This window comes from Sus scrofa, chromosome X, assembly GCF_054392235.1.
Source record: "Sus scrofa isolate SSC_HxYL_T2T_F1_AM1 chromosome X, Sscrofa_HxYL_maternal_Yorkshire_Landrace_v2.0, whole genome shotgun sequence".
In the NCBI taxonomy this organism is placed as follows: Eukaryota; Metazoa; Chordata; class Mammalia; order Artiodactyla; family Suidae; genus Sus; species Sus scrofa.
This window is the reverse complement of record NC_139401.1, coordinates 112377592-112391036: the sequence shown is the minus strand read 5'-3', so window position 1 is coordinate 112391036 and position 13445 is coordinate 112377592. Positions and strand designations below refer to the sequence as shown.

The 13445-nt window shown below is 37.4% G+C and overlaps 1 protein-coding gene across 10 annotated transcripts in view; it reads left to right on the top strand.

Moving 5' to 3' along the window:
- Positions 1-13445, top strand: part of TENM1 (teneurin transmembrane protein 1) — a 908801-nt gene that overhangs the window by 611487 nt on the left and 283869 nt on the right. For 5 of the 10 annotated variants that reach the window (XM_021080671.2, XM_003135358.6, XM_021080670.2 and 2 more), the window contains one exon: positions 12468-12620. In XM_021080671.2, the coding sequence (XP_020936330.1) occupies positions 12468-12620 (153 nt within the window). The remainder of the gene's footprint in view (positions 1-12467; positions 12621-13445) is intronic. The other 5 variants (XM_085007213.1, XM_085007211.1, XM_085007212.1 and 2 more) reach the window with 1 other exon arrangement.

Genomic DNA, 13445 nt, shown 5'->3' with positions numbered 1-13445 from the left:
AATGAACATTGGAGTACATGTGCCTTTTCGAGTCATGGTTTTCTCTAGATAGATGCCCAGGAGTGGGATTGCTGGATCCAATGGTAGTTCCATGTTTAGTTTTCTGAGTAATCTCCATCCTGTTTTCCACAGTGGTTGCACCTATTTACAATCCCACCAACGGTGTACTAGGGTTGCTTTTTCTCCACACCTTCTCCAGCACTTATTGTTCGTAGATGTTTTGATGATGGCCATTCTGGCTGGTGTAAGGTGGTACCTCATAGTGGTTTTGATGTGCATTTCTCTAGTGATGAGTGATGTTGGACATCTTTTCATGTGTTTTTTGGCCATCTGTGTGTCTTCTTTGGAGAACTGTCTGTTTAGATCTTCTGCCCATTTTTTTGATGGGGTCGTTTGTTTCTTTGGTATGGAGCCACAGAAGGTGTTTATAAATTTTGGAGATGAATCCCTTGTCAGTTGATTCACTTGCAAAGATTTTTCTCCCATTCTGTGGATTGTCTTTTTGTGTTGTTTAGGGTTTCCTTTGCTGTGCAGAAACTTTGAAGTTTGATTAGGCCTCATTTGTTTATTTTCTTTTTATTGTCAATACTCTGATAGGTGGATCTGAGAAGATGTTGCTGTTGTTTATGTCAGAGAGTGTTTGGCCTATGTTTTCCTCTAGGAGTTTGATAGTGTCTGGTCTTATATCTAGGTCTTTAATCATTTGGAGTTTATTTTTGTGTATGGTGTTAGGGAGTGTTCTAATTTCATTCTTTTCCATGTGGCTGTCCAGTTTTCCCAGCACCACTTCTTGAACAGGCTGTCCTTTCTCCACTGTATATTCGTGCCTCCTTTGTCATAGATTAGTTGGCTGTAGGTGCGTGGGTTTAATTCTGGGCTTTCTATCCTGTTGCACTGATCTATATATGTCTGTCTTTGTGCCAGTACCATACGGTTTTGATGATTGTTGCTTTGTAGTATAGCCTGAAGTCTGGGAGCCTGATGCCTCCAGCTCCGTTTTTCTTTTTCAGGATGTCTTTGGCTATTCTGGGTCTTTTGTGCTTCCAAACAAACTTGAAAATATATTGTTCGAGTTCTGTGAAAAACGTCCTTGGTAATTTGATAGGGATTGCATTGAATCCGTAGATTGCCTTGGGTAGTATAGTCATTTGGATAATATTGACTCTTCCAATCCAAGAGCATGGCATGTCTTTCCATCTATTTGTGTCATCTTTGATTTCTCTCATCAGTGTCTTATAGTGTACTTGTTCAGAGTACAGGTCTTTTGTCTCTTTGGGCAGGTTTACTCCTAGGTATTTGATTCTTTTGGATGTGATGGTAAACGGGATTGCTTCCCTAATTTCTCTTTCTGATCTTTCATTGTTAGTGTATAGAAATGCCATCGATTTCTGTGTGTTAATTTTGTATCCTGCAACGTTGCCAAATTCATGGATGAGCTCTAACAGTTTTCTGGTAGAGTCTTTAGGATTCTCTAGGTATAGTATCATGTCATCTGCAAATAGGGATAGTTTTACTTCTTCCTTTCCAATTTGGATTCCTTTTATTTCTTTTACTTCTCTGATTGCCGTGGCTAGGACTTCCAGAACTATGTTGAAGAGGAGTGGCGAGAGCGGACATCCTTGTCTTGTTCCTGATCTCAGTGGGCATTCTTTCAGCTTTTCACCATTGAGAATGATGTTCGCTGTGGGTTTGTCATATATGGCCTTTATTATGTTGAGGTAGGTTCCCGCTATGCCCACTTTCTGAAGGGTTTTTATCGGAAATGGGTGTTGGATTTTGTCAAAGGCTTTTTCAGTGTCTATTGAGAGGATCACATGGTTTTTATTCTTCACTTTGTTAATGTGGTGTATCACACTGATGGATTTGTGGATATCGAAGAACCCTTGCATCCCTGGGATAAATCCCACTTGATCATGATGTACACTCCTTTTAATGTATTGTTGGTTGCGGTTTGCTAGGATTTTGTTGAGGACTTTTGCATCGGTGTTCATCAGTGAAGTTGGCCTGTAGTTTTCCTTTTTTGTGGCATCTTTGTCTCGTTTGGGTATCAGGGTGGTGGTGGCCTCATAAAATGAGTTTGGGAGTGACCCTTCCTCTGCAATTTTTTGGAACAGTTTCAGAAGGATAGGTGTTAGCTCTTCTCTAAATGTTTGACAGAATTCACCTGGGAAGCCATGTGGTCCTGGACTTCTGTCTGTTGGAAGTTTTTTTGGTTTTTTTTTTTTTGTCTTTTTGCCATTTCTTGGGCCATTCCCGAGGCATGTGGAGGTTCCCAGGCTAGGGATCGAATTGGAGCCATAGCCGCTGGCCTACGCCAGAGCCACAGCAACACGGGATCCAAGCCGCGTCTGCAACCTACACCACAGCTCACGGCAGCGCCAGATCCTTAACCCACTGAGCAAGGTCAGGGACCGAACCCACAACCTCATGGTTCCTAGTCGGATTCGTTAACCACTGAGCCATGACGGGAACTCCTGTTGGAAGTTTTTTAGTCACAGTTGCAATTTCAGTTCTTGTGATTGGTCTGTTCATCTTTTCTACTTCATCTTGGTTTAGTCTTGGAAGATTGTACTTTTCTAAGAATTTGTCCATTTCTTCCAGGTTTTCCATTTTGTGGGCATATAGTTGCATATAGTAGTCTCTTATGATCCTTTGTATTTCTGTGATGTCCGTTGTTACTTCTCCTTTTTCATTTCTAATTTTATTGATTTGAGTCCTCTCTCTCTTTTTCTTGAGAAGTCTGGCTAAGGATTTATCAATTTTGTTGATCTTTTCAAAGAACCAGCTCTTTGTTTCATTGATCTTGTCTATGGTTTTCTTTGCTTCTCTTTCATTGATTTCTGCTCTGATCTTTATGATTTCTTTCCTTCTACTCACTTTAGGTCTTGTCTGTTCTCTCTCAAGCTGCTTTAGATGTAAAGTTAGCTTGTTTATTTGAGCTTTTTCTTGTTCCCTGAGGTGGGCTTGTATTGCTATAAACTGTCCTCTTAGAAAGGCTTTTGCTGCATCCCATAGGTTTTGGAGTGTCGTATCTTTGTTGTCATTTGCTTCTAGGTATTTTCTAATTTCCTCTTTGATTTCTTCAGTGATCCAGTGGTTGTTTAGTAGCATGTTGTTGCGTCTCCACGCGTTTGTGTTTTTTGCAGTTTTTTTCTTGTTGTTGATTTCCAGTCGTACAGCGTTGTGGTCGGAAAAGATGCTTGGTATGATTTCAATTTTCTTAAAGTTACCGAGGCTGGATTTTTAGCCCAGGAAGTGATCAATCTTAGAGAATGTTCCATGTGCACTTGAGAAGAATGTGTATTCTGTTGCTTTTGGATGGCATGTCCTATAAATATCTATTAAGTCCATCCGGTTTAATGCTTCATTCAGGGACTGTGTTTCCTTATTGATTTTCCGTCTGGATGATCTGTCCATTGCTATAAGTGGGGTGTTAAAGTCCCCCAATATGATTGTGTTATTGTTGATTTGGCCTTTTACCACATTGCATTTAATTGTCATGTCCCCTTAGTTTCTCTAATGTGACAATTTTTCATTAGTAATCCTTTTAATTCTTACAAAGTGTTTCATATTATGGATATACCACTCTGTCATAGGTGTATATTGATGGGGTTTTTTTGGATTTTTTTTACTATGTTAATGAAGACATTATATTAACAATGCTATTGTGAATATCCTTACAAATGCCCCTTTATGTACATATAGGCATACTCCAGATATTTTACATATTCAGTTTCAGACCACTGGAGAAAAGCTTTTCATATGAACTTTTGGCTTCCCAGTGCATATATAGGTTATATTCAGACAATACTATAATTTATTAACTGTGCAGTAGTATTATGTTTAATAAAACAAGGTACATACCTTAATTTTAAAATACTGCATTGCTAAAAAATGCTAACCATAATCTGAGCCTTCAGCAAGTCAAAATTTTTTGGCTGGCAGAGGGTCTTCCTTCCTGTTGACACCTGCTGACTGATTAGAGTGACTGCTTAAAGTTGGGGTGGCTGTGACAATTTCTTAAAATAAGGCAACGATAAAGTTTGTCATGTCAATTGACTTTTCTTTCACAAATGATTTCTCTGTTGCTTGCAATGCTGTTTGATAGCATTTTACTCACAGTAGAACTCCTTTAAAATTGGAGTCTCTCCTCTCAAATCCTGCCCCTGCTTTTTCAACTGTTTATATAATATCCTTAGTCCTTCATTGTCATTTTCACAATCTTCACAGCATCTTCACCAGGAGTAGATTCCATCTCATCACATTACTTTCTTTCCTCATCCATAAGAAGCAATTCCTCTTCTCTTAAAATTTTATGAGATTGAAGCAATTCAGTAATATCTTCATGCTCCACTTCTAATTCTAGTTCTCTTGCTGTTTCCACCACATCTACACGTACTTCCTCTACTGAAGTCATGAACTCCTCAAAGTCATCCAGGAGGGTTGGAAACAACTTCTTATAAATTCCTATTAATATTGATATTTTGACTTCCTCTCATGAATCACAAATGTTATTAATGGTATCTAGAATAGTGCGTTCTTTCCAGAAGGTTTTCAGCTTAATTTGCCTAGATCCATCAAAGGAATCACTGTCTGTGGCAGCTATAGCCCTATGATATGTGTATCTTAAATAATGAGACTTGAAAGTTTAAATGGGAGTTTCCTTGTGGTATAGTGGGTTAAGGATCTGCTGTTGTCACTGCTGTGGCTTGGGTCACTGCTATTTCTGGCCGGGGAACCTCCACATGCCACAGGCAAGCCCAAAAAAAAAAAAAGGAAGGAAGTTGAAATGACTCCTTGATCCATGGGCTGCAAAATGGATGCTGTGTTAGCAGAAATGCAAACATAAATCTCATTGTACATAAATCTAATCTCCATCAGAGATCTTGGGTAACCAGATGCATTTTTAGTGAGAAGTAGTACTTGGAAAGTATTTTTTTTTTCTTTTTTTGAGCAGTAGGTCTTAAGCAGGCTTAAAATATTCAAGAAACAATATTGTAAATAGACATATTGTCATCTAAGCTTTGTTGTTCCATTTACAGACAGGGTAAATATTAGCATAATTCTGAAGGACCCTGGGATTTTCAGAATGGTAAATGAGCATTGGCTTCAACTGAAGATCACCAGCTTCATTAGTTACTAAAAACAGTGTCAGCCATCCTTTGACACTTTGAAGGTAGACATTGACTTATCCTCTCTAGCTATGAAAGTCCTAGAAGGCATCTTATTTCAATAGAAAGCCACTTCATCCACACTGAAAATTTGTTGTTTAATATAGCCAGCTCATTAATTGTCTTAGCTAGACCTTCTGGATAACTTGCTCCAGCTTCTACATCATCACTTGCTGCTTCACCCTGCACTTTTATCTTTTGAAGATGGCTTCTTTCCTTAAACCCAACAAACCAACCTCTGCTGACTTAAAATTTTCTTCTGTAGCATCCTCACCTCTCTCAGCCATCATAAAGTTAAATAAGCCCTGCTCTGGATTGGCTTTGGCTTGAAGGAATGTTGTGGTTTGGCTGGTTTGATTTCTCTATCCAGACCATTAAAACTTTCTCCAAATCGGCAATAAGGCAGTTTCACTGTATCTTTCATGTCTTCTTTGGAGTAGCACTTTTAATTTACTTCAGGAACTTTTCCTTTGCATTAACAACTTGGCTAACTGATGTGAGAGGCCTAGCTTTCGACCTATCTCAGCTTTTGACATGTCTTCCTTACTAAGCTTAATCAGTTCTAACTTTTGATTTAAAATGAACAACATATGATTCTTCCCTTCACTTGAACACCCAGAGGCCTTTGTAGGGCTAATTGCTCCAGTTTCAATATAGTTGTATATCAAGAAATGGTGTGGTCAGAGCAGAGCAAGAGAGATATAGAAATGGCCAGTCAGTAAAGTGATCAGAACACACACATTTATTAAGTTTACTGTCTTATATGGGTGCAGTTTATGGTGCCCCAAAGCAATTAAAGTAGTAACATCTAAGATCACTGTTCACAGATCACCATAACAAATATAATAATAATGAAAAAGGTTGAAATATTATGAGAATTACCAAAATTTAACACAGAGACACGAAGTGAGCAAATGCTGTTGGAAAAATGATATAAATAGACTTGCTAGACACAGGGTGGCCATAAACCTTCAGTTTGTAAAAAACGCAATGTAGCACAGTAAAGTGAAATGCAGTAAAGCAAGGTATGCCTGCATGTGATTATTTCCTTAGTGCGGATTTGTAGAAGTAGAATTCCTTGGTCAAGGAACATTCCCAATTTAAATTTTGATAGACAATCAATAGCAATCACAAAATTGCTTTCCAAAGCTGCTTTACCACTTTATGGTCCTATCAGCAGTGTAGAAGCAGAGTACTTCTTGACTACCAGACACTGAGTTAGGAACCAGGCATGAAAAGATGAAGACATGGTCCCTGCCCTTTCAGTGCTTAAAATGATGAAGCAGACAAAGTAGGTATCTTCAATATAGCATGGTAGGTCCTATGATAGGGTGCTAAGCAAGAAACACTATCTCTTTGTGAAATATTCTAGATAGTCAAGACCTGCATTGTCCAATAGAATCCAAACCAGTTATGTAATGTTAAAATTTATGGTTGCTACATTAAAAAATTAATAAGAAACAGGCAGAATTAATTTACATAAATTTTAATGTATTCAAATATATATCCAAAATATTAACATTTTAACATGTAATCAATGTAAACATTATTAATTGGATATTTTACATTCTTTCATACTAAGTCTTCAACTCTGACTAACCACATTTGAAATGCTTGATAAACACATGTGGTGAGTGGCTGCCATATTAGATAGTACAGACCTAGGTCATTCAGCACATATTTCCTCTGTCTACTTCTGAAGCAATTCTGCAGTCTCCTCCTTATAAGTAAATGTTTGCTTTTAGAAGGGCATGGAATGGGGAAGGATTATTAATTATAATCATTACTATACCCCATCAGTCTTAAGAGAAACAAAGATCAACATCTTAACAGAGAGTGCAAAGAAATAACTGCAGAGACTTGGAGGTGTCAGCCTTTAGAAATATGCACTTTAAAAAGAGCTTCTTCTTATGAGATCCAAGGTGCTTGATTGAGTTTGACAATTGGGAACAGCGAGATACTCCATTTGTTACCTTAACTTTGTAATAAATTTATAATTTCGGAGCATAGCTCTTGGCAATTGGATAAAACAAGAAGGTTAAAATTATAAAATCTACAGGACTCAGCACTAAGGAACATTTGTGAGGAGAGCATTAGGGACTGCCACTCTTAATCAGCTGAAAAGACATTACTCCTGGAACATCTGAATAGGCAGACACATGCTGTCTAGCCACTGAATTTCAGTGAAGTGCAAATAATGGAACAGGTACTTCCTGAGAGATCTGGATAGTGTCCATCTCTACTCATTGAGTATGTATATATTTATATATATCTTTAGGGAAAAGCACTTTCATTTTGGGGTCAGGAGTATATATGTTAGATGTATTATAACCAGCAATGGTCATTTGTATGTATATGCTTTGGTATGTGTAATTTTAGTTTTAGTGCTTTTTATTCACTTGTAGTGTATTGGTAACCAATTTGTGAAGTTAGTTAGAATACAGAGATAACAAGATTATGGGTCCAGTCGTTCTGTTTTTGCATTTTCCTATCACTCTTCTCTTTTCTGACTGAGCTCTGGTCACACTGGCTCCTTAACGTTCTTCACATATTCTATACAAGACTTCAGGGTTTTCTGAAATTGTTCTTCCTTCTTCCTGAGATGTTTTTCAACTATATATTCATATGGCTTCACTTCATTCTAATCTTGGTTCAAATATTACCTCCTCCAAGAGGACTTCCCTAACTACTCTGACTTAGATTTTTCCTTTATCATACTTCTAACTATTGGACATTATTTCATCTCTTTGTTTTCTTTGTTTTCATACAACTGCATTATATTATACAATATGTAACTCAACACCCTCTCATATGAGTTCTGGGAGCGTAGAACTTGCCTTTTTTTTTTTTAAGCTCACTGCTGTAAACTTAGAAAAAGTGCCTGGGACAAAATAGGCACTCAAGAAATACTTGTTGAAGATTACCCTGGTGGCTCAGTGTGTTAAGGATCTGCCATTGTCACTGTTGTGGTACGGGTCTTTGCTGTGGCATGGGTTCAATCCCTGTCCCAAAATTTTTGCACACCGCAGGTACAGCCAAAAAAAAAAAGTGTACAATTCAATGGTTAAAAAAAAAATACTTGTTGAATCAATATATGAATATAACGTGCCACTGCCCTGTTTCTTCATTACCAGTGTATGTCTATTTCTAACTAGTGGGCTCATAATGTTTATTTTGGGCTTGGGGGTCATGTCTAAAAGTGTAGCTATAAATGCATAACATAGATCTGGACTGTGATCCACCAGAAGCTAAGGACTGTTCTTCATCCTGTATCCAAGGTTGATAGGCAACCAGTGTATCCTGGTTAGGCTATATTGGTTGTTTATATCCAATATCCATTTGGTCAGCCAGTACTTTTGTAGCTCTGGCTGTTTATTATCTTTTTTTGGATTTCTGGTATTCCCCATGTGCCCAGAATAGGCTTTGATAATACTTGTTGAATGAATCAATAAATACATCCCCATAGTAGAAGGACTGCCATGTCTTTCTAGTGGTGTGTTAGTATGTCCCAAAGTTCACCATAGTTTTATGTATTAGTCTTAATATGAAAAAAAAATTATTTCTAATAGAACTCAAACATTGGAGTTGTTTAGTTACCTCAGTCTACCCTGCGCATAAATGCACTATTTGATTTCCTTTCAGAAGTCAGCATAATGAGAGTTCATTTTGTAGGAGAGAAAAGACTGATGGTCTTGCCTAGGTACCCATAGTCCGTAGCAAGGAAATTAACTTTCATTATGTATTTATACAAATGTACATTGCAAACAGCTCGTTGCCTAAAAAAGAATAAGTAAACCCAAAAGATTATAAAGCTTTACCACCCTGAAAGGGTATTCTGCTTATTTTGCATACCTCTTTGCCTGTCTTGATTGGCTAGAAACAGTCCATTTCATTTGATGGTGAAAAATTTAACCTTACTTTATTATTTTGAAGTATTTCTCAGCACATGTATTTTCTCTCATTGTTAAGTACCCTCAGGAAACTGGCTTAATGTAAATAAAGTATATAAAATAGCCCCCTTGATGCTCAAAATGAGAATTACTATGCCTTTGTTCCTTATGGCCCATCTAATTTCAAAAAAGTAACTGAACCTAGGAAATCAGAGACATTTTCAATACAGCTTCTAATATTCATCATTTTCAAATGATTTAGGGAGGGCAGAGTAGACCAAATTTTCTATAAAACTGATAAACACCTTTAATTGGAGTAAGTATGTTAAACCAACCATACTTTGAGTCTTTTGGCAAGGAAATCTCAGGGATGTCACTAATATAGCTCTATTACCATGCTGTACTGTGTCTTACACAGAATGAGTATCATTTGAGTTTCAATTGTTTCCAATAATTGCAAGAGAGTTTCATCAGACAGCACTGGCTGTAATCCAAAGAAAAGGGTAGAAACCAATTAAATGCTTAAAAGTTTTAAGGATAAATTAGAAGGTAGGCGTTAGAAATCTTTTTAGCTCAACTAAAAGTGGATGAATGCTTTTAAAATAGGCTATCTGGCTAGCTTTCCTGTTCTCAGTTGTTAATTCATATGCTATACGTGAGTGTTAGACATACAAATTAGCCCCTTTTCAGTCCACCTAGGAACATAAAGAAAAATATGAGATGGCTTATGAACAGATCCACTTTTTTTTTTTTTTTTTTTTTTTTTTTTTTTTTTTTTTTTTGGCCTTTTGGTTAAGATTTGGTTGATGTTGAAAACAGCAGTGAGAAAAAACAAATAAAGGATTTCCCCAGCTTCTGTACTAGGCACTATTTTTTCTTAACATTTTCTCCACTCCATAATCTCATTCATTCTCACTTCAGCTGTTGCCTATGTGCATGTACGATTCTACAGTCTTGTGCTATAGCCTTCATATTTGTCCAGAACTTCAAAATCCTGTGTCAAACATGACTATCTAGATTACCCATCAATCCCTAGAACCTGACATCTGCAAATATTAATTCATTGTATTGCTCTCATCAGTTCACCCTTCCCCAGACCAACTAGTAAGCATCCAAAGAACACATATCCAGCACCAACTATTTGGAGCTAGTGCTGAGCTAGGTGCGGGATTCCCCAACTCTATTAATGGTTCCACCATGCTTTGAGTTGCTCAGGCTCAAACCCTAAACCACTTTGGATGACTCCCTTTTTTCACTTCTTCCTATGCCCACCCCACAGCATGCCTACACATATGCACAAGTGTGCAGGCCCCCACTCATAAGCAGACTTGTTTCCAAATCCTGAGATAATATGTATGCATTTTCTCCTTAAGGAATCTTCGCATTCTCACAACTACCACCCTAAATGAGACACTCATCATTTGTACCTAGATTATTGCAATGCCATCCCAATTTGTGTTCTTGCCAAATCTTTAGATCTCCAATTCATAACTTCTCCACACTGCTACTGGATTTATCTTCCTACAAAGGGTACTCTGATGATATCATTCATTTGCCTGGAAACCATCAATGTTCCTCATTACTATCAAGTTAATCTTCCTAAAGAAAACTGATCATATCACTCATTTGCTCAGAAAGTAACAGTGCCTCCCTGTTGCCTTGTAAGTTGGATCCAAACACCTAAGTGTGGAAGTCAATATCCTCCACAATATGGCCCTTATCTACCCTTCCAGCCTTAACTTAACGCTAAACTCCAGCCAACCCCAGCAACTTCCTTTGTCTCAAATACATCCTGTGCTTTAAAAAGTGATCTTTTGGGAGTTCCCATCGTGGCGCAGCGGTTAACGAATCCGACTAGGAACCATGAGGTTGCGGGTTCGGTCCCTGCCCTTGCTCAGTGGGTTAAGGATCCGGCGTTGCCGTGAGCTGTGGTGTAGGTTGCAGACGTGGCTCGGATCCCACGTTGCTGTGACTCTGGTGTAGGCTGGCAGCTACAGCTCCGATTCGACCCCTAGCCTGGGAACCTCCATATGCCGCAGGAGTGGCCCAAAGAAATAGCAAAAAGACAAAAAAAAAAAAGTGATATTTTGTTCAGCCCTCCCCCACCCCACCCATTGCTGTCAGCTACCCCACATATCCTTTATGGTCCATCTCTAATCCTACCTCCTTAATTAAGTTATCCCTGATCAACCAAGCCAATTTCAATCTATTTTTGGTCCTTTAAACCACTTTTTTTAAAACAAAAATTTCATTTTTCCCCTGATGGCAAACATTACACATCTTCATTGTAAAAAATATAGACAATACAGAAATTATAAAGAAGAAAATTAAAATTCTCCATAAGCCCCCCATACTGTTAACATGCTGCTATATATTCTCCTAGCCCTTTCTCTCTCCAGACAGCAACATATGTACACACACACAAACACAGTTTAGATCATACTACTTATACTGTTCAGTAGCCTGATGTTTTTCATTTGATGCATCACATCCCATGCCACTATATCATCTTCTACAACATGATTTAATAACCCCTTTGTCTTATACTATTTGTAATATCATCAGTTAATCTCCTTTTGATGAATATTTAGATTGATCATAACTTTCTACTAGTTTTTAAATGTTACATTAGATAGACTTGCAGCTTGTACACATTGATAGTTAATTCATAGAAATTTAATTGTTTGCTAAAAGAGTAAGCCAAATTTTAAGTCTTCTTGATAAATGGTTCCACGTTACCCTCCAAAAAGGTGATTGGTTTTTTATATTCTTGTCAAGAATGTCTGAGAGTGCCCATTTTACTGAATGCTGATCAACACTGAGTATTTTTTAATCCTATGATAGCAATTTGAACTGGTATCATGTTAATAATTCTGCATATTACTGTTATTTTATACTTATATTTATTTCCACCTCCCATCCTAACAGGCATGTAGATGTTAACATCTGCAGCAGCTATCATAGGACCTTATGTGTACTAGGCACTCAGGAAGTACTTGCTGAATTGAATTAAATAAGAACCATACAGAAGTTCTCCCATGTTCACATGATAGCCTGAGCCTGTCCTCCATTACTCTCCGGTTTCCATATGCAATCTAGAGTTACAGGACTAAGGGAAATAGAAAAGGAGAAGGGGTCACAGCACTGAGGAGCAGAGTCCAATCCCACTGTAATTGCTTAACTGATACTCTAATCTCTGCTTCTATCACCAGGATAGCTTCAGCCTCAAAATTTCGACTGCTGCTTTCAAAAGTAGCTACATATATGATGTTGGTATCAACTCCAAGTTGCTTGGCCTAACTAAAAGAAAACCAGTCATGACATTTTTAGGTGGAAAAGGACAGCCTGTTTAGAGAACTTCTTGGAGAGTCTGGAATAAGTTTATGTATGGCTTGTTTTCTTGCAGCAGTACATTTGTTCGGCCTGACTTGGCAGTTGCAACCAGCTGAAGGACAGCTCTATGAAAATGGAGTTAGCAAGGGGAACAGAGGGACCGAATCCATGGATACTACTTACTCTCCAATTGGAGGAAAAGTTTCCGATAAATCAGAGAAAAAAGGTACAGTGATCAAAATGATTGATTGATTATTGATTACTTTTCTTCTGATTTGGTCATTAGACCCAAATCTGGGATGGTTTCACTTCACATTAAATTTCATGATCACTCAAAAGAAATATTGTACATGGACAAAATAAATACATGTAAATGTCTTGTGAAAGCAAATTTTCCTCTCTCTAGCGCCTTGAGTATAAACCAATTAAACTTTTCAAATATGTTGGCGATTTTGAAAATAGATAAATATTTACAGGATGGGGGTTTCAATACAATGGAAATTGCATTTTGCATATAACTACCCTGAAGCAACATGGGATTTTGATTAAGTTCTCTGTGTCCAAGCCCAGCATTTGTATATAACACTTTACAAAGGGTATATGGAAATTTCTTCCATTTATAAAAAGAAAATGCCTTCTATGTGTAATATAAGTATGAATGTTTATGTCAAGGGAGGTGAATTTTTTTTCTAGTTGGGAAATATGAATTCTTCCTAGTTGGGAAAAAGAAAAATAGCACTTTGAGAACTGAACTGTTAAGTTTAACCAACAAAAGTTTTAACTACCTGACTTATTTACAGTAACTGTCACAGTCCCAGTAGTCCCAGCATCTTATTCATATTGGATGATCTTAGTCTTGATATTGAAGTTTTGAAAATTTTTATTATGATTTCTCTTGAAATAGGATATAGTACAGAGGGATTTGAGCCATGTAGTATTTCAGAATGTCAATTCAAAAGTAGGAATTGAAGACAAAATATATAGCCAGTACTACCCTAAATATTTAGATCAAATATAAATGAATGATTCAAACCCTACCCTTAAGTAGCTT